General features: G+C 44.8%; 1 protein-coding gene across 2 annotated transcripts in view; it reads left to right on the top strand.

Annotated features, from left to right (window-relative positions):
* Positions 1 to 26,788, top strand: part of LOC122795563 (ATP synthase subunit C lysine N-methyltransferase-like) — an 837,305-nt gene that overhangs the window by 258,004 nt on the left and 552,513 nt on the right. For both annotated transcript variants that reach the window (XM_044063804.1, XM_044063803.1), the window contains exon 2: positions 8,421 to 8,619. In XM_044063804.1, the coding sequence (XP_043919739.1) occupies positions 8,449 to 8,619 (171 nt within the window). In that variant the 5' untranslated portion in view covers positions 8,421 to 8,448. The remainder of the gene's footprint in view (positions 1 to 8,420; positions 8,620 to 26,788) is intronic.

The raw sequence follows: 26,788 nt of genomic DNA, 5'->3' as shown, positions 1-26,788 counted from the left end.
GCCAGCCTTCATGTTTGGGTGGGTATATGGTACATGTTTCTGCGAACACTACAGACACATGTATGTCCAGTGCAGGTTATTTATCACCTTTTGTACCCAGGTCTCACATTACATGTTAGGTGCCTCATGGGTTAACACCTGCGTGGTATTTTGTGGGCACTTACTGTATATCCACAGTGGTTGTCTATACACATTTCTGCGATTAGCTTGCTGACTTGGCTATGGCTACAGTTGTTTGTTTGTGGGTGGTCCTTTTGTGGGTTTCTTGTGTCAGCTGGGGGTCGGATACGGTGGGCTGTTTGTACTCCTCTGCATACATGCTCAGTCACAGTCCTTCCATGTTGGCCTATACCTATGGGACATGTATACAGAACGGGGGTGGGGGGGGACAAGACCAGGCCTTGTGGGATGCCACTCATATCTGCTTTGTAGTCTGGCATGGATGCAGCATGTCTGACCATGTCAGTTCTGTTCTTGGTCTGCTTTGCAACCCCTCTACTGACATAGGGGTGTATATTTAAGCTGGTGAACATATCCATACTGAACATGTACGGTATGGTCTAGAAGCATGTGCACGGTCCAGCTACGCTGTGTGGACCACATAGCCCTCATCACTGACCTTAATGACTGCTTCAAATGGGTCAGACATGTTTAGGGGCCGGTTCTGCAGTTACAACAGCCACAGTGTGTCGGGTCCGGTATCAGTAGGTCCACATTAGCCTTCTGTCTGCGGTACATACTGATCCTTTCCATAGCTGTACAGAACAAGCTTGTCAGGATCCTGGGGTGTTAGTTTGGAGTATCCATTCAGGCAACCCCTTTGTTGTGATGGACCACTGTTGTTGTACACTGCTCTTTGGGTACATACCCTGTGGTAAGGCTGACACTGGCCAGTAGTGTGATTTTGCATTCCATTACTCTTGGGGTCCATGTTGGCCTCAGCACAGGACACCGTCACATACCTTTGCTGCTGTGTGTTCTGCTTTGCAGATGATGGCTGTTACCTCAGCATCTGCACTGTCAGGGGACCATCTGCTGGGATAGGTATTTTGCACTCGGGGGGGGGGGGGTGTTTGCACTGCACCTGACAGGTTGTATGTTAGCAATATGTGTGTGTGTTTGGTATGTTGTTTGTAATATCTGTGTGATTCGGAGCATATCTGTGGATGCCCAACATGGTTCCTACCATCAGTTGGGTAAGCCTTGTGATTATCCTTAGTGTCCTGTACGTGTTGTATCTTCATAGGTTCATGGGTTCATAGTAGGCTAGACACCCTAGGCCATTGGTAAGCCTAGCTAGAGTGTGTGTGTCTTTCGCCACCCCTTGCTATGTTTAATTATGGCCATTTATGTGGTTCTTCACTGTGCCTCTGTCTGGTCGTGACACAGTGGGGACCCCAGTATACATGTACGGTCATCCATCCACTTGGCAATATTCCTGTTGAGGGGTGTCAGTGAGGGCTCTGCCTACCATGGATTGGGATCCTGTTTCTGGGTGTGGGGGGCCTATGGGTTATGTATCTGTCCCTCCAGCACATCTTATTTCATTATGTGTTGAGGTTGACATCTGTGACTCTCACAGCTCCAATGGCTTTGATTTCCTGTGGTGTAGCATGTCCATTACTCCTGTGTTGGACATGGCCTGGTACAACGGACATACAATGCCTCTGTGTAGGCAGTGTGTGGCTGCAGTCAGCTGGGGTGTCTACAGCCAGGCAGCATATGACATATATTTCGCACCCTTTATCCTGTTGGTGGGGTAACTATGAGGTCTTCCAAACCGCTGCAGGTGTCACGTATGGTACATCCCATATGAGTCATTGTACTAGATTGTGGGTCTGATAAGGGGACAGTACAGTGGCACAGTGACCCCTATTGATGTTGGTGTGAATCCTTTCATGATACGGTGTCCAGTATCAACAGTCTTCATAGCCACATTGGCATTGTGGCTGTCACATGACAGATTAATGTCGACCTGTGTCCCTAGGTCCCTGATGACTCCTTGCATACATAATGGTTTGACACCTATGTGGTACTTTGTGTACCTTGTCTGGTATTTGGTGGGACATCCATACTGTCCAGTGTCTTCGGATGTCTGGCTGGGGTTCTTGTGTGTGAGAGTGTGGTCTGTCGCATGCTACAGACTGTACAGCAGTTTTGACTACAGTTATGTGCACATGGGTGGTGTCCGCTGTTTTGTGCATTGTCAGTTACCTGGCTATATGGGTGTCTGTGCTGCATATGGATACTCCCCCTCCTTTGATGTCTTGGTGCAGGTGTTGGGGCCATAACACATGGTATGTGGTATAACCTAGTAGTGCTGGTGTGGTATCACTAGGCCCGCAGCAGGCTTCTGTCACTGGACAGACATCAATGTTCTCCATAATGGGAAGTGCCTCAGGGGCATGCATATTGCAGTTTACACATCTGGCATTGGGCAGCATTACCCTTATGTTTCCTACCACTTATGTTTTCTAGGGTGGTGGGTAGTCTTTTGGCCTTGCCTACATACGGCTCTATGGAGGCGGCAAAGGCCTTATCCAGTATCCAGACGCCCAGGGGTAACAGGTGCAAGCCATCCCTGGAACAGCAGCATGGCTTGTCATGCTTGACATCTCCAGCGGACACACATTACACCCTCTTGGACTAACAGCTGTAACTGTGCCAGCTGTTAAACATGAGCATTCTGTGTTTGTACTGTGGCATCATTCTTGGTGAGGGTTGGATGCTGCACACAGCCAGTGTCATCCCGCCCTGGGGTACATACTCGGAGGGACCATACATGTCTCATTTGTTGGTGACTAGGGAGGTACATCTCAGGTAATTCACCCCAGCATGGACATTAAGTGCATCATATTCCTGCTTGCTTTGGGGTGACCTGCGTACTTGTGTTACGTGGCATTTTGTGGCTACCTACAAGCAGCTTACTCTACCCTTTCCCTTGTTCAGTCTGGTGAGTGGGACAGCTGTGTTTCTGCCTATACAGACACCTATTACGACTGTATCAGGCATTTGTTTCTCCTTCGGCCTGTGACTGTTTGGCACACCAGCTTTGCGTACTATTCGTTGCATGTGCTATGTTTGAAGGTTGTGGTTGCTTGTGATCTACTTTGGAGGTGTCTGTTGGTGTGGTGTGTTTGTAATTGAGGCCTCCGGGCATATTTGTCTGTGTTTATGTGTTTGGTTTACAGTTGTGGTAGGTCTATGTGGGACTGGGTTCGTGGTGTATGTGGTTACCTTCTCCTCCTGACTAGTGTTGACAGTACTGGCTTGTTGGAGCTCAACCTCTGCTTTGGATACATGGATGCATCTATCACATATGTTTGTATTTATTCGGGGTGTTGTGGTTGTCTGTGTACTTGGGACAGGCGTCACATTGCCTCTGGATTCATAGGTTATACTTGTTGTGGCTGGACTTAGTGGATTGTATGTGTGGACATATGTTGTTGCCATACTACTGGTCAGTGATTACTTCCCTTTTTATGTTTGCTCTATCATGTGGTATCTTCCTCATTCTCTTGCATGGTTTGGTAATGGCTGGAGCCCAGCATGCCAGATGTCTGCGTGTATGGCATTGTGTGTTGTTGTTATTTGTGATTGCATACTCCAAGCATTCCTGGCTGTGTTCATGGAATGCCTGTATAACATGTTCTGTGGTGTGTCCCATGTTCTGCACTTGCACAGGGCCTTTTCTGTATTCAACATCGGTTTTGTGGGCTGCAACCTATACTTTACACATGTTTTGCACTGTGGTATTCTGGCCAGGGACTGGGGTCGGGTGTGTATTTCCAGTGTGCTTACTCTATGGTCTTGTCTTACCAGTGAGGGGTACACTTCTCATCTTGCCATCCAGTACACATGTTGCTGATTATCACATCCAGTATGCTTACCCCTCTTGTGGGGGTAGTACATTGTTCCTGGGCAGTTTGGTTTATGGCATCTGGGTAATTTTCCCCTACTGTGTTGGTGCTAGTACGATGCTACCAGTGTTTGTCTGGGTATTTTCAGTCGAGCAATATAATGTGGTTTGGGGGGCTTGATATATTCATGTATTCTGACATAGGCCAGGTGATGTTCCTGGTATTAGGACAGTGGTCTGCAGCAGGCTATCTACTGCGAGGCAGTTTTAGCCATTGGTATTTGACCATGGCTATTCCATGTTGCTTCTTGTTGTGGTACCAACATGGGGGTGTGGTTATCCTTGCCATTTCTTGCTAGTCACCCTCCTTTTGTAGCTTGTTCCATGTTTTGCGGCTGTACAGCACAGTATGAGGTGTGACCTGGTAGTGCTAGGGTGCTGCTGTGAGCCTTGCCCAGTTCTCTATTACAGGACTGGTATCTACATTCTCCTTACTGTGTGCATTTACACTGCACACATCTTGCTGTTTGTACATCTGTCATGGGGTAGTGTTACATCTAGGTTCCTATCCCTTGTAGAACCTATGAGGTTGGGTGTGTGTTTTGCGACTTACCTATTCAGGGCATGTTGTGGGTACTGACAGCCTTTGCCAGTATCCATGGGGCATGGCATGCTAGGTGCATGCCACCCCTAGCAGGTGGTGCATCATGTCAGACTCCTCATATCTTCCCAGCCTGTGACACATTGGCTCCCCTTTGACTGACTGCATTACTTCAGCCGATTATTGTACTTGATCTTCTTGTCTTCATAGTGTGGCATCATGCTTGGTGAGGGTGAGATGTTAGGCAGGGTCTTCATGTTTGCATATACTAGATGATGTTACATTGCTTGACACATGGCAGTCATGCCTCAGGTGGTGCTGCAGGGCTGCCTCTGTCGGATGCACATACTACACTCCCTGTACATGTTTGAGAGCAGGTTGTGTCATGTTAGGCATCTCTGTTACTATATGAGTGAGTCAGAGAGGGGTATCATTCCCAGGGTTCCTACTGTGCCAGTGTATGTGCTATGCGTTGCCTCTTTGCCAAGGCCAGGGCATACTGGGCGCGCCTCCTTCTGCCTACTGGGGCAGGCTCAGGTTGTTCCTCCTCCGAGTCACGCTCTGCCTGTGATGGCCTTGGCAATGGTGGGGGGCTGTTTGGCCCGGCCCTATGCTGGTCCTGTTGCAGCTGTTTTCGCAAGATCATATTATGTAGCATAGCACATACCATGACGATTTGGGTACATGTAGTTGGTGTGTACTGCAAGGCTCCACCAGATGTGTCCAGACACCGGAACCGTGACTTGAGCAGCCCAAACACACGCTCTATCACATTACGTGTTTGTGCGTGTGCCTCATTATGGCGTTCCTGTTCAGGTGTGTGTGCGTTTCTGATGGGTGTCATCAGCCACGGCTCCAGTGCATAACCTGCATCCCCTACTAGGTGTCCGTGTGGGATGTCCCCATTGGCAAATGTCTGGTACAGCTGCGTCAAATGCCAGATGTGGGAATCATGATAACTCCCAGGGCAGCCAGCACACACATTCATTATTATGCCCTGGGCATTACACGACCTGGCAGTTGATGGAGGTTAAGCCCTTGCGGTTTATGTAGGCCCTACCCCGCTCACCTGCTGGTGCTTTGATGCGTATGTGCGTGCAGTCTATAGCACCCAGTACCTCAGGGTATTCCGCTATTTGCTGGAAGAGACGCATATTGCTGGCCAATACCTCACGGGCATTGGGGAAATATACATGATCACCGACATGTGCTGACATGGCATCCAGGAACTGGTGTAGTACCCTGGAGGCTGATGCCTGTGATATCCCCATCATATCGCCAGTTGGTCTCTGGAAGGTACCTGTTGCTAGTATTCTTAGGCCAACACATACCTTGGTTTCCACTGGGATGGGTTCCCCTCTGTTGGTTCTGTGTGTGAGGCGTGGCCTGCACAGCTCAACAATCTGCTGCAGGAGCTCTCTGTCCACTCTATAGCGCTCTACTATCTCCAGCTCATGTAACCCGTGGTAGGTGACCCTGGGCCTGTACACTCTTCTCTGTCTCCTCACTGTGGGTTGTCTGGCACCATCTGCATTGTCACCACCCTCAGCAAGTCGCCTATGTCTCATTATGACAGCTATGGCAGCCCCTAACATTTCTGCTCTGAGTTCAGCTTTTTCAGTTTTCACTTCTATTAGCTTACTCCTGTCTTGCAGTGTCTCTTAATGAAAACATCCTGCACTACTGTTTGCAGAGTTTTAAGTGCTGGGCTGGGCTACTATTCTGCCTGTGTAATTGCCTGCTTCTAATTATTTTCACCTGCTAGCTTCAGCAGTTATCCCTGCTAGCTTCCTATTAATTCTGTTGCTTCCTTTTTCCTTTCTGTTTCCTCAGGGGGGAGCAACTTGCATACTATCTGAAACATGCTCACAGTGGCTTACACGCGCGCACACGTGCTTCCACGGTTAAGAATCTACTTATTCAGGTTTAAACGCGTGTACACCCGCGCAAACACCGTTACACGTCTGCCAACAGCCTCCAACATACTCAGACTGCCTTACACGCGCGCACACCCGCGCAAACAGTGTTAAACTTCTCCCAACATGCTCCCACATGCTCACACTGCCTTACACGTGCGCACACTGCTTTACTCGCACTTCATTGCGGCGCTGTGCGTGCACGGCCAGCAAGAAACTTTGGTGTAGGTAACAGTGTACACCTTCCATTTCTTGTCTTTCCATGACTTATCTAGTGGCACACCTCTTTCCATGATCTGTGCCTGTCATCTATCATGTTACACTGGCCTCCAATGCACTGCATTTCTTTCTACCATTCCCCCCTGTGATGTCACCTATCTCCTACTCTATTCCTCCCCCTTTTGTATCTCTTACACTACTCAGACCGTGCTCATTTGGTATGTGACTGTTAGATTCAGTATCCTAACCCTCATTTACATGAGATTGCCTACTAATGCTTAGTTACATGTCTTAGACTCAGCTTCCCCCCTTAGCAACCACTACACGGTGGCCATGTTGGTTTTGGTCTGTTGGTCCCTGCATTGTCATTCCATGTATTGCATGAAACCCACATTTGTGGGTTTATAACCTTCTTTTTTATGTTTTTATACAGCGCAGCCTGTTTGCACGGGGCTGCGCTGGGTTTAAACATCGGCGATTGCCGGAAAAAAAAATCATATTTTTAATATTTTTGCATCGGGTTATCTTGCCAATGGCCACATATTTGGCCATTGGCATGCTGCCTGAATCATATGCAACCTTTTTTTGGAGCTGACATCGCTCCGTTGTGGATTTTGCAGAAATGTACTCAGTTGTCAACTGAGTACATTTCTGCAGCTAAAACGTCTCCTACACGGACTGGTTTCTGCTTCGTGGATCGCTAATATACCTCATTTGCATACCTTTCGGATGCAAGTGAGGTATTTAGCATGTCCACGCCCAGTCCGTGTAAGAGACGTTTTAGCTGGTCTCTTACACGGAGTTTAGGGCTGTTCCTGGATCGCGAGGCTTGCATGGAGTGTTGCACGTCTCTTACACTCCGTGCAAGCCTTCGTGAATCCTGCCCTTTGTTTTTTTCCACAAAGTATAGTTCTCTATTATATTTTTCTTGTTGTGTATCATTTTTATTATCCAAGTAAAGGGTCTCTAGGCTTCTTACTTAAAAAAAAATAATTAAACAATATTGAAATGTTCAGGTATGGAAATGCTACATTCTGAGCACTGTATCATTTATTGTTTTGACTGTGTTTGCCCACTTACATTTCTGTTTGTACTTTCACTTCTGCTTTGTTGATTGTCCTACATCTGGCACCATTTTCTTCATCAGTTACTCATGGTATATAGAGTATTCAAAGAGTGTGGAAACTCATGGTATATAGAGTATTCAATGAGTGTGGAAAATAGGGTCTGTAATGAAAAGGCTTTGATCCTAAAGCAGTCTGACTGTTGGTTTGATTAATGTACTGTACTGGAGGAGTGAGCGGGTTGGGATGGATAAAAGTGAGTCTTAATTTGCCAGCTCATCCCTCTCAGGAGAAGAATGTTGGTTGAAACCTTCTTCTGACACAGAAACTGCACCTCTGGGAAGGCCTCCTACTGTAGCTCTTGCATATGTGTCTCAAGGCAGGAGCTCAGCAAGGAAAGCACATGCACTGTATCTAGGCTCAGTAGGTGTTTGGAACTGTGCACATACGCTGAGACTAGAATTGCAAGTTTTGCTCCTTGTTTCTGGCCACAGGGAGATGAAACCGGTCTGTTAGCTCCAGTTTGTTGATGGGCGCCATCCTCATTTCTAATCTCCTCCTTCACATGTTTTAGGATGTTGAGGTACAGAAGAAACACATGGAAAGAGAAGATGGGGAACTGATAGTCATTGTGATGACAAATACCAAAAATATTGAGGGAGTTTTGAATAATGCACTGTTTGCCTTTTAGCTTGTATTTGTTTAACTTGTTTATATGTAAAGCAGTCTACCTAATATATGTCTTCTGTCTTTGTCTTCAGAAACAGGAAAATATATTTTTGAACAAACATGGAGGATAATGTTGATGTAATCATGGAGAATGTAACCACATTGTTGTCCTTCCGTGATAAGCATGCTACTCGGCTTGGTGGGATTCTTGGAGGATTGACAGCTAGTGTTTATGGATTATGGGCAGTGTTTGTTTTTCCTGGTTTTTGTAAAGTTCCTTGGAGACTAAGGGTATGCATTTCATTTGTTAAGAAAATTGTATTAAAAGTGACAGTATTTTAGTGTGTTGACAGCATTATTTACTCTGCAGAATGTTTTTTTCATTTAAAAGTTAGCTTTGCAAATGTCCACTTAAAAGTCATAAACATGGAAATTTCCAAACAACACGGGTCAAATGTGGAGACATACTTAACAAACTCACAGCTGTTTAGCATGTTTAGAAAGGAAGACACTGTAAAAGAAAGCTTTCTGTATTATTCTGGACAAGCTCCTTCACAGGTAAGGTTTGTGTCTTATATTGTGTAGCTACAAGTGAGCTCAACGGTACAGTTTAGTGCCTGTTGAGAATGTATAAATCTAAAAATAAACTACATTTGCATGAACCGTTTATGGTAGTACATTTGTGCAGAGGTTAGCTTTGCTGCCTCTCAGCACTTAGCTCTCCACTTTAGTTTTTTTTTTTTTTTTTTGGTATCTTGCAGTTCACCATCATCTACTGGACCTGCTTTAGTTGCCCCTGGTTTCAGCCCAATCCATGTCTGTAGCAGGTGAGGGGACTGAGGCTGCTGTTGCAGCATCATACTGCTGCTGGGGAGTGTGCCATAATCTAAACACCACCCTGGGTAGTGTTGGGAGCTCCACTGTGACTGCCTTTGGGTAATGATTGCTGGCTGCCACTCACGCACAGCCTTGTGAACAAGCAGATACCTTCACTGTGTTGAGTTTTTGTCTGGTGCTTCTACAGATAAAGGTGGAAAATGCTTCGGGACCTGTTGGGTTTCATTCTGGAGTTCTAGGCGATCACTGATCACACTTTTTGACTTGGCATTGAAAGACGGTAAAATAGGGAGAATGACAAGCAGTGTTAACTTTTCACAAGAGTGGGAGCATAGTTGAGCAGGAAACTGCAGATGAGGTACTTCAGAATCCCTTTTTAATATTTGATTATCTAAAACTTGAGTCAGTAGGCCTAAGGCAGCTTGGATCCACATTGCTATAGCACTGTCAAAGGAATGTTGATGTTTGATTGGCAGTTAACTTATTGCTTCCTACAAGCGGATACTCCTCAAAAAGAGTTTTTGTGCATTCTGTGAGAGTATACTCAGCTTTACAGCAGACTTCTCTGAACTCTAGAAATGGGTATAGTCATCAGGGTTTCCAAAGTCTAATTTCCAAAATACTGCTATAGTTACATACCTAAAAAGAAGGCAACAAGGTGGCATCTGCAAGCTGACATGATTTGTTAAGCATGCATAGTGAAAAATGGTCAGCATGAGTGTTTGCAAAAAAGTTGTGAACAATGTGAGACATTTTTCATGTTTGTTTTTAATGAAAAAATGGAGTTTGATGCTGCCTTGTTATGGGCGGTGTATGCAAGCACTGGGTATTTGTAAAAAAACAAATAACATTAAAACATAGTGTATTGTGTGAAGAAATTCTGAAATGTAATATTTTTGGAAGGGGGTAAAGCAGTTATGACTATTGGTTATATTTTTCATAAGGTCATTAATTTCATAAAAGATTTGATATACTGGTAAACAAATGGTAACATCTTATTCAAAACATTAAGGCACATAATCTTGACACAGATACTAAATAACAGTCACGTATGGTTTTGTTTATTAATGTTTGTTTGTGTCTTTTGGCTTTTCTTGGTTAGGGGTCACCACAGAGGAACTCTGGTCCGCTAATGTTTGGTGGTGGATTTTTACGTACCGGGTTACCAGCCCTGACGCACAACCTTCAATGAAGGCACGCCCCATTCACGTATGCCTCCACACAGAAGACGCTCTAGCTGAGAATTGAATGGGACAACGTCTTGCTATAAGGCGCCAACGCTACCGCAGCACCACCACCCCAGCTTTGGTTTTGTTTATTAATATTGCTTTGAAATATTGTGAAGTTATATACATAATTTACATAGATTTTGCAGTCTCACATATAGTCCTATCTTATTATATACCCATTGGAAAATTCTGAAACAGATGAACAATTCTCCCACTGACATCTTGGATTTATGTTGTATACATTTTGTTTGACAATAACGAAAGGAAAACAACCATCCAGCTTCCAAAGCTGTGGCTCCCTCAAAAACATACAGTCTGACCTCTGATTGGTCAGCCCTGAGGAGGGAAAATCAGAGGCAGAGAGGCAAATCTTCAGTACTTTCTTGTTGCCTCATAATGAAGCATCAGATGTTTTTTCAGCTCCTTTCTGACAGATAAGCACCTTTGTGAGAGACCTTCCACACAAAAGATATTTGTGTTGTTTGTAGTGTATTTGTATATATGTTTTGTGTGTGTGTGTGTGTGTGTGTGTGTGTGTGTGTGTGTGTGTGTGTGTGTGTGTGTGTGTGTGTGTGTTATTAATAAACTCAGTATTTCTTAACTATCATATGTTTCCTATCTGTGACTCATATTTTTAGCTTCAGCTAGTGTGGGAACTTATTTGATGTAGAAATGTGCTGCTTACGTAATCTTTTACTTATTTTTTATAAAAGATTTAAGTGTGGGGCATTGTTTCATTTGAGCAAGGACAATGACAAAGCATGCAGTACTTGTGTTAATGCTGTGACAACTTATCTGCCGTTTTTTTCTGTCAGACTAATTTTACTTCTGAAAAGTTCTGACAGGATTTTAGTATACTGCTTGTGCATTACTGTGTTTTGTGCTTCTTTTACAGACTTTTAACAGCATATTTTCCGAGCTACATCTGACTAATCATCCTTGGTCACAGCATAGATAACTGTCCTGCTACTGCTCATCCAGCTTAATCTGAGAGCCCTTGCTGAGTAGGTTGGCTTATTCTGAACCGAAGTCAATGGTTGGTGAACCTGCAGTGGTCATTTGTTCTTCCTCAGACCACTTACCTTTCTGGCATCCTCTGGTGTAGTTGTTTCAGCCCTCCATGAACAAAGGATTAGCAGTGTCCTTCAGCTGTTCAGTGTCTGGAGTGGGCATGGGAGAACCATCTTACCTGGACATTTAGTTTTACTGGGGGTTACTACTGGATGTGTACTTGGGAAGAGACCTCTTGTAGGGATGCAGATTCCTCATCTTGTCAGACTCAAAAGGTACCTGTTATGACAAAAACAAAAGTTGAAAGATTATACACCTGAAGGCATGGTATCTTTAGGTAAAGATGATTTTCTTATCTTAGCTAAGAAATTGTTATAGTCAGTCACTCAAGATAAACAGCCTTCAGTACTTGTTTTACAGGTCACTTGAACTGCCCCTGAGGAAGACGGGTCTTCTAACCTCCCTTGGAGGTAGTTTCTTTCTCTAATTGTTATCAGGGTGAATAAGGTATTTTTAGGAGAAATTATGGTAGTACCCACTATACTGAGGAGATTTTATGGTATGTTGTCAGTGCTTTTATTTTATTCTTTGCCCTTTCCTCCTCTACTGACAGCCATGGAGAAGACATTTTATACTGCCTGTAACAAACCATTCACAGTCTTTAGTCCCTCATAGGCAAACATAGTTTCTTAAACTAACAAGCACTTCATTTTTCCTTAGTTCCTTCCCCCATAGATACAGAGGGGAAGGTTTTGAGACCGATGTAATATAAGTTGTTATTCTTTTACTTGGAAATAGAGGATTCTTAACTATCAGTCCCTTATGTGGATATTCATGCCTATCTCTTTCTTATTGTTTTTGACATTTCCCTGATGTTTAAACTTTAAATTTATGTATGATTGTGCAGATTTTGTGTCTAGGACCACTTTTGCTATTGTTTGAAGAGGTATGCCTTGGTATGAATTCAGAAGTTTTCTGTTGAAATGGTCTGAATTTTTGAATTCAGCTTCAGAGAAAAAAGTTTAATACTCAGGCCCACCAACAATTTGATGAAATAAGGAAATTAGTTAAGATCATAAGAGGTTACTAGGCTAGTGGCCATAGAGCCTTTTTTAGCCTGGCCAATCATGGCCTAATTTTCCAAATTATCTATGCCCAAGGACTAGAACAGCTTTGGTATATGCCTGTGTCTTAGGACACCTATAAGCTACCCCTGTCTGAAAGAGACATAGGTGACAAGTCAGTGTGAGTTTGGAATTTCCCATCCATTGTTCCAAAGTGCATTTGAATAGGTTTAGGGAAGATCTCCGTTTCACATGAATGGGGAGTCTGTTCCAGAAAAGGGGTAATCTCTGTAACATCTACCTGACACTCCGGCATGTTTTGTTTATGTCACAAAGTTGAGATTGGGCAGTTCTTGTGCTGTTTGTTTTGCAAATTGTGTAGCAGATCCATTGGAGATGGATCAGAGAATGCACTGTAGGTTAGGCATAGCTTGCCTCTCAGTAGTCTGCAGGAGACAGCATACAGGGACAGGGCTTTAAAGTGGACTGCCTAGGGCGTGTTATTTACACTTGTATTCTCTTAGTAAGGAACAACTGTGGCTGCTCAAGCTGTTGCAAATGCATGGTGTTACATACCGAAGGGTGTGTTGTACTCTATTATTAGTCTAATGGTGGATGAGTTTAGTGGGACTATGATCGCCTTAGATCTGGATGTCATGCCTTTACTTATAAGTTGGCTGCATAGAAGGATTTTCTCACCACCACCATGGACGCATGGTGATCAAAGTTTTATTTCCAGTCAACCTGAGTTCCTAAGTCTGTAGAATGTCCCCTTCCCATACTGGAAGTCAAAACCAGGCCGCCTGGGTAAAAATGAGGTACCTTAACAGAGTAAGTTTCATTTTCAGCCCCAAATCTGCATAGATCCTCTTTCTCACCTAAGAAAGAGATAGAGATGGCAGAAAAGATACAATAACAGACAGCTATCTTTCCAGTAAAAAGACAGTATTCACCTTCAAGATGACTGTGCTATACTAGCATGCCTCCTTCCTTTAAAACCTGTCACGACAACTGTATTTGTTCATTCCACTTGGAGAACACACTGTAACAGACTCATGCGTGATAAAGGTTGTTCAACAGGGATATAGTTGGAAATGGCGAGAAAATCTCCTTTCAGGGGAGATGTTTTTTGTGTTTCACTGTTGCAGTCATCATATTTGGGTTATCCTTGCCAGGGTAGCCCTCGGCCGGCCCAAATACCAGAGACTTAGTATTTCTGCATCGGTTGCTGTCGCTTGAGGATTGATGTCAGGTCATCAGTAGTATAAAGTAAGGCAGCCGACGTCATTACATCAGTCTTTCTTGCCGTGGAGCCCGAAGCAGAAGTAGTTCACACGAGTGCTGGTCAGCCGCTACCTGAGTTTCGTCTACTGAATTGAAGTTGAAGTCTTATAAAGCTAAGTACCCCATTGGGGATCCTTTTTTCTTGCACTAAACGATGTCAGTAAAAGTTAATAATTGTCTCACCTGTGGAAAACAAATACCACACCGAGACTTCCACTCTTACTGCATCACTTGTTTAGCCCCAGACCATGATGTCCCTCGTTGTCGCTTCTGTGCTTTGTTCAATGCCAGAACTATCTGTCGTCGGGCCCTTATTGTAGCCAGATATTTTCGCTTACAGTCCTTGGATTCCGATATGGCTTTGGTAAGCCATCTGACAGCAGATCTTCCGAAAAAACATAAAGATAAAGACAGAGACAGACCGTACAGGTGCAAACCTACTGACTATGCTTCCATTAAGCTAGTCGTCAGTTCTCCGGTCCTCAGTGAGGAGCTTTCGCAGCCCCTGATGCCCACTTCTGTTGATTCGCAGTCCCCTACAGAGACCCTTTCGGAGTTCGGTATGCCGCAAAGCTTTTATTCGATTAAGGATCCTGCAGTTGTCTCAACCTTGGATGGGTCTGGAGCCACTGACCAGGCACCGGCTTCCGAGGAAGTCCTTCGTACTATCTAATTTTGACACAAACCGACGTCTTCTTTCACGACTACCATTCTTTCTAAAACTACCGAGTTTCTTAGGCCCAGGGTACAAACGACACCCAAGAAACCGACGACCCACTCTCAGGCACCTGCTACCTTGCCTCATTCTCCAATGCTTAAAATGGCGGAAGACCTTATCATGCTGATCAGGGGAAGCCAAGCTACCCCCTCCAAAATGAAAAGAGATCTGTCCCCTGTAGTTTTGTCTGACCAAGAATCAGATGATTCCGATGCATCTGAATATGAAGACATGCAACCCCCTCTCCACTTATGAGGATTCTGATGCAGAGGATTCCATTCCTTCAGCCTCTCCCCCAGGGGATTTTTTCTTTGGGGAAACCCTGCATACCTTAAGGGAGCATTTCCAGTGGGAGAGTCAGGACTACCGTCAGTCTAAAAAGAGACTCGGGGAATTCCTAGATCTTTCAGAACACAGACCTTTGGCCATCCCCCCAGTCTTGAATGTTGTGGAGGATGTTTTCCTCGAATCCAGCTTGACTCCTGATGCCATTCCTCCTCCTCCCAGAAAACCAGACAGGTACTATAGAATCCCTGACTCCCACAAATATCTTTTTAAAATTCATACAACTGACCCTGAGGTCATTTCTCAAGGACCAAAAGTAATTAAAGCAACCTCTACTAAGAATCCCACCCCCTCAGACAGGGATTCCTGAGCTTTGGACAGATGGGGTAAGAAAGTATACACCTCAGCTACTCTTGCTATCAGGGCACTAAATTGTCAGTTCCATATGCTGAAATTTCAGCAACATACCTTGGAACTCCTTAAACAAAAAATGTCTTCCTTTCCTGCTTGGGCAAAATCTAAAGGTTTACAAGAGTTAATGCATTCTGCAAGTCAAGTAAATAAACACACCTTGCACTGTGGTTTTCATGCACTAGAAGCTTCTTGCAGGGAGTCACTGGATCTGTCATTAGATGTCATGCACGGCTTAAGTAACAGCCCCTGCCAGATCATGTCAAATCTAAATTGTTGGATGCCCCCTTGCAAAAAGATAACTTATTTGGCACTAAGGCAGAAGAGGTCTTAAAAAAATGGAAGAAAAAACAAAATCTATGCAAACAGTTAAGGATTTCTTGCAGGTCCAGCCCCCTAGTTTCAGCAGGCATTGTCTCTCCAAACACTGGTCCTTTCATGCTCCCAGTAAACCGGCCAGCCCAGGTCCCTGTGGAAGCAGACCTCCCCCCAGACAGCAGCCCCAGGGATGCAGAGATCTAAGCAGTGGACTACCTCTACTTCAAAACCAGGGAGTTCTAAGCTACCCCTTATGGTAAAAAACACACAATGACTCATCTCCTTCACCCCCTGCCTCTGCCCACCTTCACTTACCCCTAGGTGGAAAACACTCCTTTCACTCAAGCACCTGGGCCACCATTACCAAGGACCACTGAGTTCTGAACATTGTGTCTCAGGGATACAAATTTTCTTTCCACACCCTTCTAACCCCAAATCGGTTCCCATATCTACCACCAAATCAGTGGACAGAGGCTCAAAAGCAAATCCTTTCCCTGTTCTCTATGAGGGCAGTAGAGCATGTTCCTGCAGAACAGTTAGGTGAAAGTTTCTACTACAGACTTTTTCTGGTGCCCAGAAAAGAGGGCACCTGGCACCCCATCCTCGATCTATCCATTCTAAACACCTTCCTGGTGATTCCAAAATTCAAAATACTCACCCTCCAGCAGCTGCTACCCATGGTCTCCAAGGAAGCTTGGCTAGCCACCCTAGAACTCAAAGAGGCCTACCTCCACATTCCTATCAGGGAATCATGCAGGAAATATCTCCACTTCAGGGCAGGATCTCAACACTTTCAGTTATCTGCCCTTCCCTTTGGCTTATCTACTGCTCCTAGAGTTTTCACAAAATGTCTGGCTCCAGCCATTGCCTTTTTCAGACAAAGAAATATTCAGATTTACCCATAATTAGATGACTGCCTTACTCAGGCAGACAGCCAGGAGAAGCTGCTCAAGCATCTGGCCTTTGTAAAGACCCTACTAACCTCCCTGGGGTACACAATGAATGAAAAGAAATCCAAATAGGTGCCCACCCAAAGGATAATCTTCCTGAGTGCAAGTCTGGACACAGCTTCCCAGATGGCATACCTTACTCCAGAGAAACAAATTTTCCCTGACAGCCTACTTCTCTCAACTAGCTACCAGGCCCCAGCTAACTGCAAGGAAGATCCTGCAAGCTCTAGGGTTCATGGCATCTTGCATACTACTTATTCCATATACCAGACTGCATATGAGGAAACTTCAGTGGTACCTAAAAAGCCTTTGGTGCCAACACTCTCAAGACCTGGAAACTCTTCTACCTATAATTCCTGGCCTCAGAAAAGATTTTCTTTGGTGGGCAACAGGGTGCTCCCACAACAAGGGAATGCCTTTCTCCCCACCCCCCATGGCCCAGACCCTCACCACAGATGCATCAGACTATGCTTGGGGTGCACACCTGGACAGCAGATGCTTACAAGGCCAATGGAGCCCACAACAGTTCCTCTGCACATCAGTCAAAAAGAGATGATGGCTGTGCAGCACGCCTTGATAGCTTTCAAGCCCCTTCTCTCTCCAGGGGCTATCATGATCAAAACAGACACCACTGTGATGTGGTACATCAACAAGCAGGGAGAGACTCACTCCTACTCTCTATGCAGGCTGGCCATGAGCCTTTGGTACACAGCCTCTACCATGCAACTATAACTGTTTGCACAATTCCTACCAGGCTGTCTTGCAGACTATTTAAGCAGAAATCTTCTGGACCCACATGAGTGGCAACTCAACAGAAGTACCTTCGCTCTAATAACTCAGAAATGGAGAACCCCGAAGGTCGACTTCTTTGCCTCCCACACCAACCATCAGCTCAGCAAATTCTGCACCAGGGAGCATCACGGCATGGCTTGGAAAGTGGATACCCTGTCCTTCCCCTGGGTCAAGCTATCAGGCTATGCCTTTCTACACCTGTCTCTCATCCCCAGGGTTACTGCTCAAAATAAGGGAGGAAAAAACAAGGACCATTCTTATACCTCCAGACTGACCGCGGCAGCACTGGTACCCCTTGCTGTGCAGCCTGTCCTCGCTAACCCCCTGGCATCTTCCTCAGATTCCAAACCTCCTGATCCAGAGGGAAGGGGAGTTCTTGCATCCCCAATTGCAGACACTCAGTTTGGCAGCTTGGCTTATTACCTAACCCCGTTCCAATCTGCCAACCTCAGTAAACAGGTTCTGGATGTTATCCATGAAGCCAGATGTCCTAGCACCAGAAAGTCTTATGCTGACAAATGGAAAAGGTTCTGCACCTGGATCCAGGCTAAGGGAGCCAATACGGCACATCCCACCCTCCCTCTCATCCTGGATTACTTAGCTGAGCTACTACACAGTGGCCTCTCTTTCTCCTCTATAATAATTCATGCGTTTGCTATTTCTGCTCATTTTCCCACTGAGCAGCCCCTTTTCTCACACCCTTTGATCAAACAGTCCCTAAGAGGGGCTAGCAAGTTGTGGCCCTCCAGAAGGGCACCAACACCAGCTTGGGACCTTAACTTTGTATTGGAAAAGCTCACCCTGCCCCCTTTCGAACTAGCTTCTTCTAGAGAGATAAAATTTCTCTCCTGGAAGACAGCATTCCTTCTGGCCATCACTTCAGCCAGGAGAGTCTCTGAGCTGCAAGCACTCATGGCTGTGGAACTCTTCATCATCTTTCATGCAGACAGGGTATCCCTCAGAACTAACCCATCCTTCATGCCCAAGGTGGTGTCCAGTGTGGCTCTCAATCAATCCATTCATTTGCCCACCTTTTTACTAATCCCCAGAAAAAGGGGAAAGGATTCTTCACTCTCTAGATGTGCACAGACAGCTCAGATTCTATCTAAACAGGACTAAATCCTTCAGAAAATCTGACCAATTGCTGGTTAGCTTTGCTACAGGGGCAGAAGGCAAAGCCATCTGCAAACAAACCATTTCCAAATGGATAGCACACTGCATCCATTTTTGCTACAAACAACATGGAAAGCCTCCCCCCAAGGGGGACAGGGCACACTCCACCAGAGCAGCCTCCACCTCTGCGGCTTCCCTCAGAGGAGTCCCCACCAGGGACATCCTGGAGGCTGCCACCTGGACATCTGTTCACACTTTTACCAAGCATTACCACCTGCCTCTCTTTTCCAAATCCAGGGCAGGGTTTGCCTCTGCAGTCTTGCAGGGCATCCTAGTCAGCCCCTAGTTTCATTGACTGCCTCCACCCTTTTCCTCAGCTTTGGGAATCAACCCAAATGTGATGACTGCAGCAGTGAAACACAAAGAACATAGTAGAGTTGTGTACACTTACCATAAATACAGATGTTCGAGTGTATTCACTCTTGCAGTCCTGCCCCCCCCATCCCCCTTTCTCCTTTTATTACCATTCTAACTTGGTGTTCTCCTTTCCTTACAAGGGATATATTGGTATTTATTTTCCACTGGTGGGGTTTCTTTCACCAGACGCTGGCCTCCTACTTGGGGGCTCCTGACACGTTAGGGCAAGAAAAACTGATGTAATGGCTTCGGCTGCCTTACTTTATACTACTGACGACCTGACGTCAGTCCTCAAGCGACAGTAACCGACGCAGAAATACTAAGTCTGTGGTATTCGGGTTGGCCGAGGGCTACCCTTGCAGGGATAACCCAAATGTGATGACTGCAACAGTGAATACACTCGAACATCTACATTTATGGTAAGTGTACAGAACTGTACTTTCCTCCCCTCCCTTTGAACAAAACAGAATTGTTTCCTCAAGTTCCTCGGCCTTGCTCACCTAGCAGTCTTAGAACCAGGGCCATTTATTTAAGGGGCAAAGGAATTTACTCCAGAATGCTTCTGGTATGAAAGAAAGAGTTTTCTTAGAAACCGGTTTTAAGTCTTTCCTTCCTATTTCAATGTGTCTGCATTACCTTTGGGTTATCTGCTGCTTCAAGGGTGTTTGCAAAGTGTGTAGCTTCATCCATAGCTTATACTAGGCTGAGTGGCTCTTACTTTTTTTCTTCCTTATCTATTTGGCATGCTTATGTTTGCAGAGTCACCTCCCAGATGCCAAAAAGTCCTTAATATGCTTTAAACTATTCTAACCAATCTAGGTGTCCAAATAAACATTCATAAGGTCCCCTTGACCTCTTCACACTGGATTGTCTTTTAGGTTGTCTTACAGACACCCTGCAGCAAAGTTTTTGCTAGAGGGAAAGATGGCGTTTTATCTAGAAACCTTCCTGAGCTTCTGAATTCAGTCATGGAATTCAGTCTGAAAGTTTCTCGGGATTATTGGGTTCATTGCATTTTTCTATTTATTTTTCAATTTTTTTTTAGTATTTATCCTTTGTTGACTGGGTTAGTCCCACTAGGCTAGTAGTCACTGTTTCAGGGGAGACCCTGTATGATATTGATACTACTACCGGGGGAAATTTGGCCAGAGCAACAAGGAACTTCCCCTACTCTTTTCGATAGATTTCATGGAATCATTTCCATCCGCCTGAGCTGCTACCAACTCAAGCAGATGAGGCCTTGGTTTAACATCTCATCTAAAGCATGGCACACTCAGAAGTGCAGCACTCCCCTTATGCTTCATTGCAGTGTCTGCAATTCATCTACCCTGTGTGGGAATAGAACCTACAGCCATCTGCACCAAAGGTGAATGTACCTCCCGTTGTGCCATTGAAACTGAGTCTGTGTTTCTCATGATTCCTGTCTAGGTTGTACTTGAAAAAGATTCTGTGGTTTCTTTAAAAAAAAAAAAAAAAAAAAAAAAAACATGGGACCAACCATTGCATCATTCGGATATCCATCTTTGGTTTTGTTTTAATAGAATTGCACTGGTGGACCCTACAAAATACAAGCAGTTGCATGTCCTCCCTCTTTTCTGCTCAACCTCCAAGTTAACCTATACCTACACACACCTCACAGTTTCCTTGGGGGATAGTTGCTATGACTAAAAATGTGCACAGCCTGTGGGGTACTTTAGATAGACCAAAGCCAAGATATTTTGAAGTAGATATGAGCAATGATTCATAACTTTTAATATCTTCATCGTCTATGGTCCTGTGGACCTACAGACAACACATTGTTGTGATGCATCAGCATATTAGGGAGGCACAAAGTTATACTCTCACGGATCGAATTATAATTGGGAGGAGTCTTCCAGTTATTCATCCATTTGTGGGGAACACCTCAAATAGATTTGTTGGCTTCCTCTCAAAACAGAAATGTTTTATAAGCGCTTTTTTCATTCCTTTCTAAGGAAATATTTCTTTATGCATTTCCTGATGTTCAGGTTAATTATGAGGATTCAGAAGGACTCTCCAGAAAATATTTGCAGTGATCCCCTTTTGGTCCACACAGTGTTGTTTCTCCCTTTTTGTAGAATTGGCCAAAGCCAAATACCATAAGCTTCCTCATTGTTAGGATCTACTCACGCACGACAGGGAGAGTTTGATACTGCAATCTAAAACAAATTAGCTACCTGAATTCTTTCTTTAAAGGATATGCAGCAAGTTCTAAAGGAAGCAGTGAATCCTGGTAATCAACTGAATGTTCACGTTGGTGCTAAAACAATAACTAGGGCCCAATTTGGAGTTGTACCACTGGTGCTCAGATATTTGTGTGATTTACTAGCTTTTGGCTTTCATAGTACTACATCAAGTTACATCTTTTGGCCACCTCAGTACATCTACCCATGGATTCTTTTCTTTTTCTGTGTTTTACAGATGTTCTTCGTGTTTCACTGTTGCAGTCATTACATTATGGGTTATCTGCCTGCAGGTAGCCCTCAGCCGGCCTGAATACCAAAGTCTTGGATTCCTGCGTTGGATGTTGTCTCTTCTTCCATGACGTCAGGTCGTCAGCGGTATAAAACATCCAACCAACGCCATTACATCAGTCTTACTCGCTGCGTGGTGCCTGAAGCAGAAGCAGTTCGCAAGTGCCAGTCGGCCGACTCCTGAAATTTTTGTTTTCGAGTTTCAGAACCGAAGTCTTCAAAAACGCTAAGTACCCCGTTGGTAATCCTTTTTCTTGCTCTTAACCGATGTCAGTAAAAGTTAACAATTGTATTACCTGTGGAAAGCAAATACCTCATAAAGATTTTCATTTGTACTGCATTCCTTGCTTAGGCCAGACCATGACGTCCCTCGCTGTCGGTTTTGTGCCTTATTCAACCCCCGGACTGTTCGTTGTCGGTTTCTTTTTGCAGCAAATTATTTTGGTACTCAGTTTAACTGTCCAGAAATGGCTTCGGTAAGCCATCCGACTACTGATATTCCGAAAAAACGTAAAGATAAAGACAGAGACAGACCGCATAGGTTCAAAGCTGCCGACGATGCTTTCGTTAAGCTAGTTGACAGTTCACCGGTACTCAGTGAGGCACTTTCGCAGCCCCTGATACCCACTACTTCAGATTCGCAGGCCTCTACTGAGACCCATTCGGAGTCCGGTATGCCGTAAGATTCTTCCTCGACTATGGAACCTGCGGATGTCTCTACCTTGGATGGGTCCGGAGCTGCTGTGCAGGCACCAGCTTCTGAGGGTGTATTCAAGCCTACTGACTTGTATTTCAAACCAACGCCATCTTCTTCTTCAAGGCCTAAAGCTCGACCCACGCCTAGAAAACCGACGTCCAAACCGCATGGTCAGGCCCATATGCCTAAAAAACAAATGATAAGAATGGCTGAAGACCTTATTACTTTAATTAGGGGAAGCCAGCCTTCACCCTCTAAGAGACCTAGAACTGATTTTTCTTCTGATTCTTCTGATCAGGATTCTGAAATTTCTGTTTCTTCTGGTTACCAGGATTTGCCCTTATCTACCTATGAGGATTCTGATGCAGAGGATTCCATTCCCTCTGCTTCCCCTCCAGAAGATTTTTCTTTTGGTGAAACCTTGCACACTCTTAGGGAGCATTTCCATTGGGAAAGCCAGGATTACTCTGACTCCAAAAAGAGGCTTAGGAAATTCTTACTCCTCCCTCAACACAGGTCTTTAGCTATCCCTCCTGTCCTGGACATTGTAGATGATGCCTTCTTGGAATCTAGCCTGGCCCCAGACACTTTATCTCCAGCTCCCAGGAAGCCTGACAGGTATTACAGAGTACCTGACTCTCTCAAGTTCCTCTTCAAGAATCCTACTGCGGACCCAGAGATAATTTCCCAAGGACCTAAAGGCATTAAGGCTACTACTGCCAAAACCCTACCCCCTCTGATAGAGATTCCAGGGCCTTGGACAGATGGGTTAAGAAGGTATACACTTCTGCTACTTTGGCCATTAGGGCCTTAAACTGCCAGTTTCATATGTTAAAGTATCAGCAGCATATTATGGGACTACTTAAACAGAAAATTATTTTGATTCCTGACTGTGCTGAAAGTAAAGAATTACAGGATGTAATGCATTCTGCTGAATAAGTTGGTAAACATACTTTGCAATGTGGTTTTGACTCTTTAGAATCATCTTGCAGGGCTGCTGTCACTGGGTCTGTACTTAGAAGGCATGCTTGGCTTAAGGAGCAAAATTTTCCAGATCATGTTAAAGCTAAATTGCTGGATGCTCCCTTAAACCAAGACCGCCTGTTTGGCAACAAAGCAGAAGAAGTCCTTAAAAAGATGGAGAAGAAAGCTAAATCTATGCAAACTGTTAAAGATTTCCTGCAAGTACAGCCTCCCAGATTTAGCAGTAATTGGCCTTCTAAGAATTGGTCCTTTCCTGTCTCTTCCAGGCCTTCTCAGTTCAAACCCAGGAACAGCAGACCACCTAGGCTACAGTCTCAAGGTACTCAAAGGCCTAAGCAGTGGGGGGCTCCCACTTCCAAAGCTGGAAGTAGTAAGACACCCCCCTATGGAAAAATGTCACAATGACTTAACCTTAAACCTTCCAAGCCCTGCTCAACTGTCTGCTCCCTTAGTGGGAAAGATCGCCCTGCATGCAAAAAGCTGGGAACTCATTACCCAGGACAAATGGGTTTTAAGTATAGTTTTCCAAGGATATAGATTCCACTTCCACACCTTACCAACCCCAAACGGTTGGCCAGACCTACCCCCAAATCAGTGGGCAGAGGCTCAACAGCAGATTCTCTCTCTTCTAAGTATCATGGCTATTCAACCTGTCCCAGCAGAAGAAAGGGGACAAGGTTTTTACTCAAAACTTTTCCTTGTACCCAGAAAAGACAGCTCCTGGCATCCTATCCTGGACCTCTCTACTCTTAAAAACCTTTTTGGTAATCCCAAAATTCAAAATGCAAAACTTCAACAGCTGCTTCCTGTGCTAGGCAAAGATGCCTGATTGACAACCTTAGACTTAAAGGAAGCTTACCTGCACATTCCATTAAGGCAATCTTGCAGGAAATACCTACGCTTCAGAGCAGGCTCCAAGCAATATCAGTTCTCTGCACTTCCCTTTGGCTTATCTACTGCGCCCACGGTATTCACCAAGTGTCTAACTCCAGTCATTGCATTTTGCAGGCAAAGAAATATTCAAATATACCCATACCTGGACGATTCTCTAATTCAGGCAGAAAGCCAGGACATGCTACTAAAACATCTGGCATTTGTAAAGAAACATCTAACCTCACTGGGGTACACCATAAATGAAAAGAAATCTCATCTAGTACCCTGCCAACAAATTGTATTCCTGGGAGCAAGCTTGAACACAACTTCTCAGATGACTTACCTCACGCCAGAGAAACAAGTTTATTTGACAGCCTACTTCAAACTACTGGCCACAAAGACCCAGCTATCTGCAAGGAAAATCCTGCAAGCCCTGGGGTTCATGGCCTCTTGCTTTCTACTAATTCCATATGCAAGACTGCATATGAGGAAACTACAATGGTATCTAAAAAGCCTATGGTGTCAACATTCTCAGGACCTGGAAACAATGATTCCTATCATTCCTTGCATAAAACCATAGTTCCTTTGAGGCCTGCTACCACAGCAAGGGGGCTCCCATTCACTCTACCCCCTGCTGCCCAAACCCTAACAACAGATGCATCAGACTATGCATGGGGGGCTCACTTGACAGGGCAGTGCATTCAGGGCAAATGGAACCCAAGTCAGATGCACCTGCATATCAATCAAAAAGAAATGTTAGCTGTACAGAATTCCCTGACAGCCTTCAAGGACCACATTCTTCCAGGACAATTATTGGTAAAGACAGACAACACCACTGTTATGTGGTACATAAACAAGCAGAGGGGAATCCACTTGTACCCTCTCTGCAGACTAGCCATGGCTCTGTCGAACACAGCTTTGAGCTTCCAAGTGCACCTACAAGCTCAGTTCCTGCCAGGCAAGCCAAATTCACTGGCAGATGACCTAAGCAGAAATCTCATGGACCCACACGAGTGGAAACTGGAACCAAAGATATTCAGTCTTTTGAGCAACAAATGGGGGAATCCAGAGATAGCCCTGTTTGCCTCCCCTCAGAACTACCAGTTGGACAAATTCTGCACAAGGACTTCCCACAGTCAAGTTTGGAAAGTGGATGTCCTGTCCTTCACCTGGGAAAGCCTCTCAGTTTATGCCTTTCCCCTCTGCCTCTCCTCTCGAAAGTTCTGCTAAAGATCAAACAGGACAAACCAAGGACAATTCTGATTGCACCAGACTGGTCACGCCAACACTGGTACCCCCTGTTGCACATTATGTCACTGCTGGAACCATGGCACCTGCCTCAGACCCCTTCCCTGCCATCCCAGCAGGAGGGCCAGATTCTGCACCCTCAACTTCAAACCCTGAACCTTGCAGCCTGGCTAATTCCTTGAGCTCTCCAATAACATCCCTCAGTAAGCAGGTGCTAGATGTCATTCTGGAGGCAAGGAGGCCTAGTACTAGAAAATCCTATGCTGAAAAGTGGAAAAGATACTGTTCCTGGAGCCAGACTCAGGGGATAGGCACAACAGTGCCCAGCTTACTGCATATTCTTCAGTACTTAACAGAGATGCTCCACAAGGGCCTTTCCTTCTCGTCAGTTAAAATTCATGCCTCTGCCATTTCAGCTCATTATAATACTGAACCACCCCTCTTCTCTCACCCCCTACTAAAGCAATTCCTCAGAGGGGCCAGAAATTTAAGACCCCCCCCCCCCAGGAGAGCCCCTACTCCAGCCTGGGACCTTAACTTTGTATTGGAAAAGCTCACTGTACCTCCTTTTGAGCCAGCTGCCACTGCAGAGTTGAAATTCCTTTCTTGGAAAACAATCTTCCTTCTAGCCATCACTTCAGCAAGAAGAGTGTCTGAATTACAGGCCCTCATGGCAGTAGAGCCATTCATCATCTTCCAGGCAGACAGGGTGTCCCTCAGGACCAATGCTTCCTTTATGCCCGAGGTGGTGTCTAGTGTGGCCCTTAATCAGTCCATTCATTTGCCTACTTTTTTCCCAAATCCACAAAACAAAGCAGAATGAATACTGCACTCTTTGGACGTGCCCAGGCAAGTTAGATTTTATTTGGACAGGACTAAGCCTCTCAGAAAATCTGAACAGCTGCTAGTTGGCTTTGCTGCAGGGGCAGAGGAGAAGGCCATTTCAAAGCAAACCATTACTAAGTGGATAGCCCATTGCATTAATTTCTGATATAAGCACCATGGAAAACCTGGGACATTCTAGAAGCTGCTACCTGGAGCTCTGTACATACCTTCACCAAGCATTACCACATGCCTATTTTTTTCTAAATCCAGAGCTGGTTTTTCCACTGCAGTTTTGCAGGGCTTAATAGCTGGTCCTAATGCTCTCTAACTTCCTCCTCCCTTCCTTAGCTTTGGGAATCAACCCAAATGTAATAACTGCAACAGTTGTGTACACTTAAATGTAGCTGTTCGAGTGTATTCACTGTTGCAGTCCTGGTTACTCTCCCTCCAGCCCCCTGACTTCTCTTGGCTATACTTTTCTTCTTGTTTAGTGTATTTCAGCTTTCCGGTGTATTTGCTTTTTGTTGGAGGTGTAACCTAACATTTATTTATTTATTTTACATTTGTTAACCGGGATAGTCCAACTAGATACATGTCCATTTTGAGTGGAGGCCCAGGGAGAAAAGCTCCAAGGAGACAAATTTGTAAGACATAAAGACAATTCTTAGATACATATTTCAACTAGGTCCACTAAGGGTATCTAGTTGAGAACACATATAAGTGTTAAGCCATAGACAGATACAGTTATCAATAGGTTTATAAACAACAATAAATTGTGCAAACTAACACAAAATTACCATCATTCTTTTGTTGTGGTGTACAATTTTCTGCAGGTGAAACAAGAGACTATTGTTTAAGCCAAGAGTTGCATTAGTATAGGAGTGGTACTGGGGTTAGTCTGGTGTGGAGCAG

The sequence above is a fragment of the Protopterus annectens genome, chromosome 2.part2 (assembly GCF_019279795.1).
Source record: "Protopterus annectens isolate FY-2018-M chromosome 2.part2, PAN1.0, whole genome shotgun sequence".
In the NCBI taxonomy this organism is placed as follows: domain Eukaryota; kingdom Metazoa; phylum Chordata; order Ceratodontiformes; family Protopteridae; genus Protopterus; species Protopterus annectens.
Note: the sequence above shows the minus strand (reverse complement) of the source record. Positions and strands in the feature narration are given on the sequence as shown.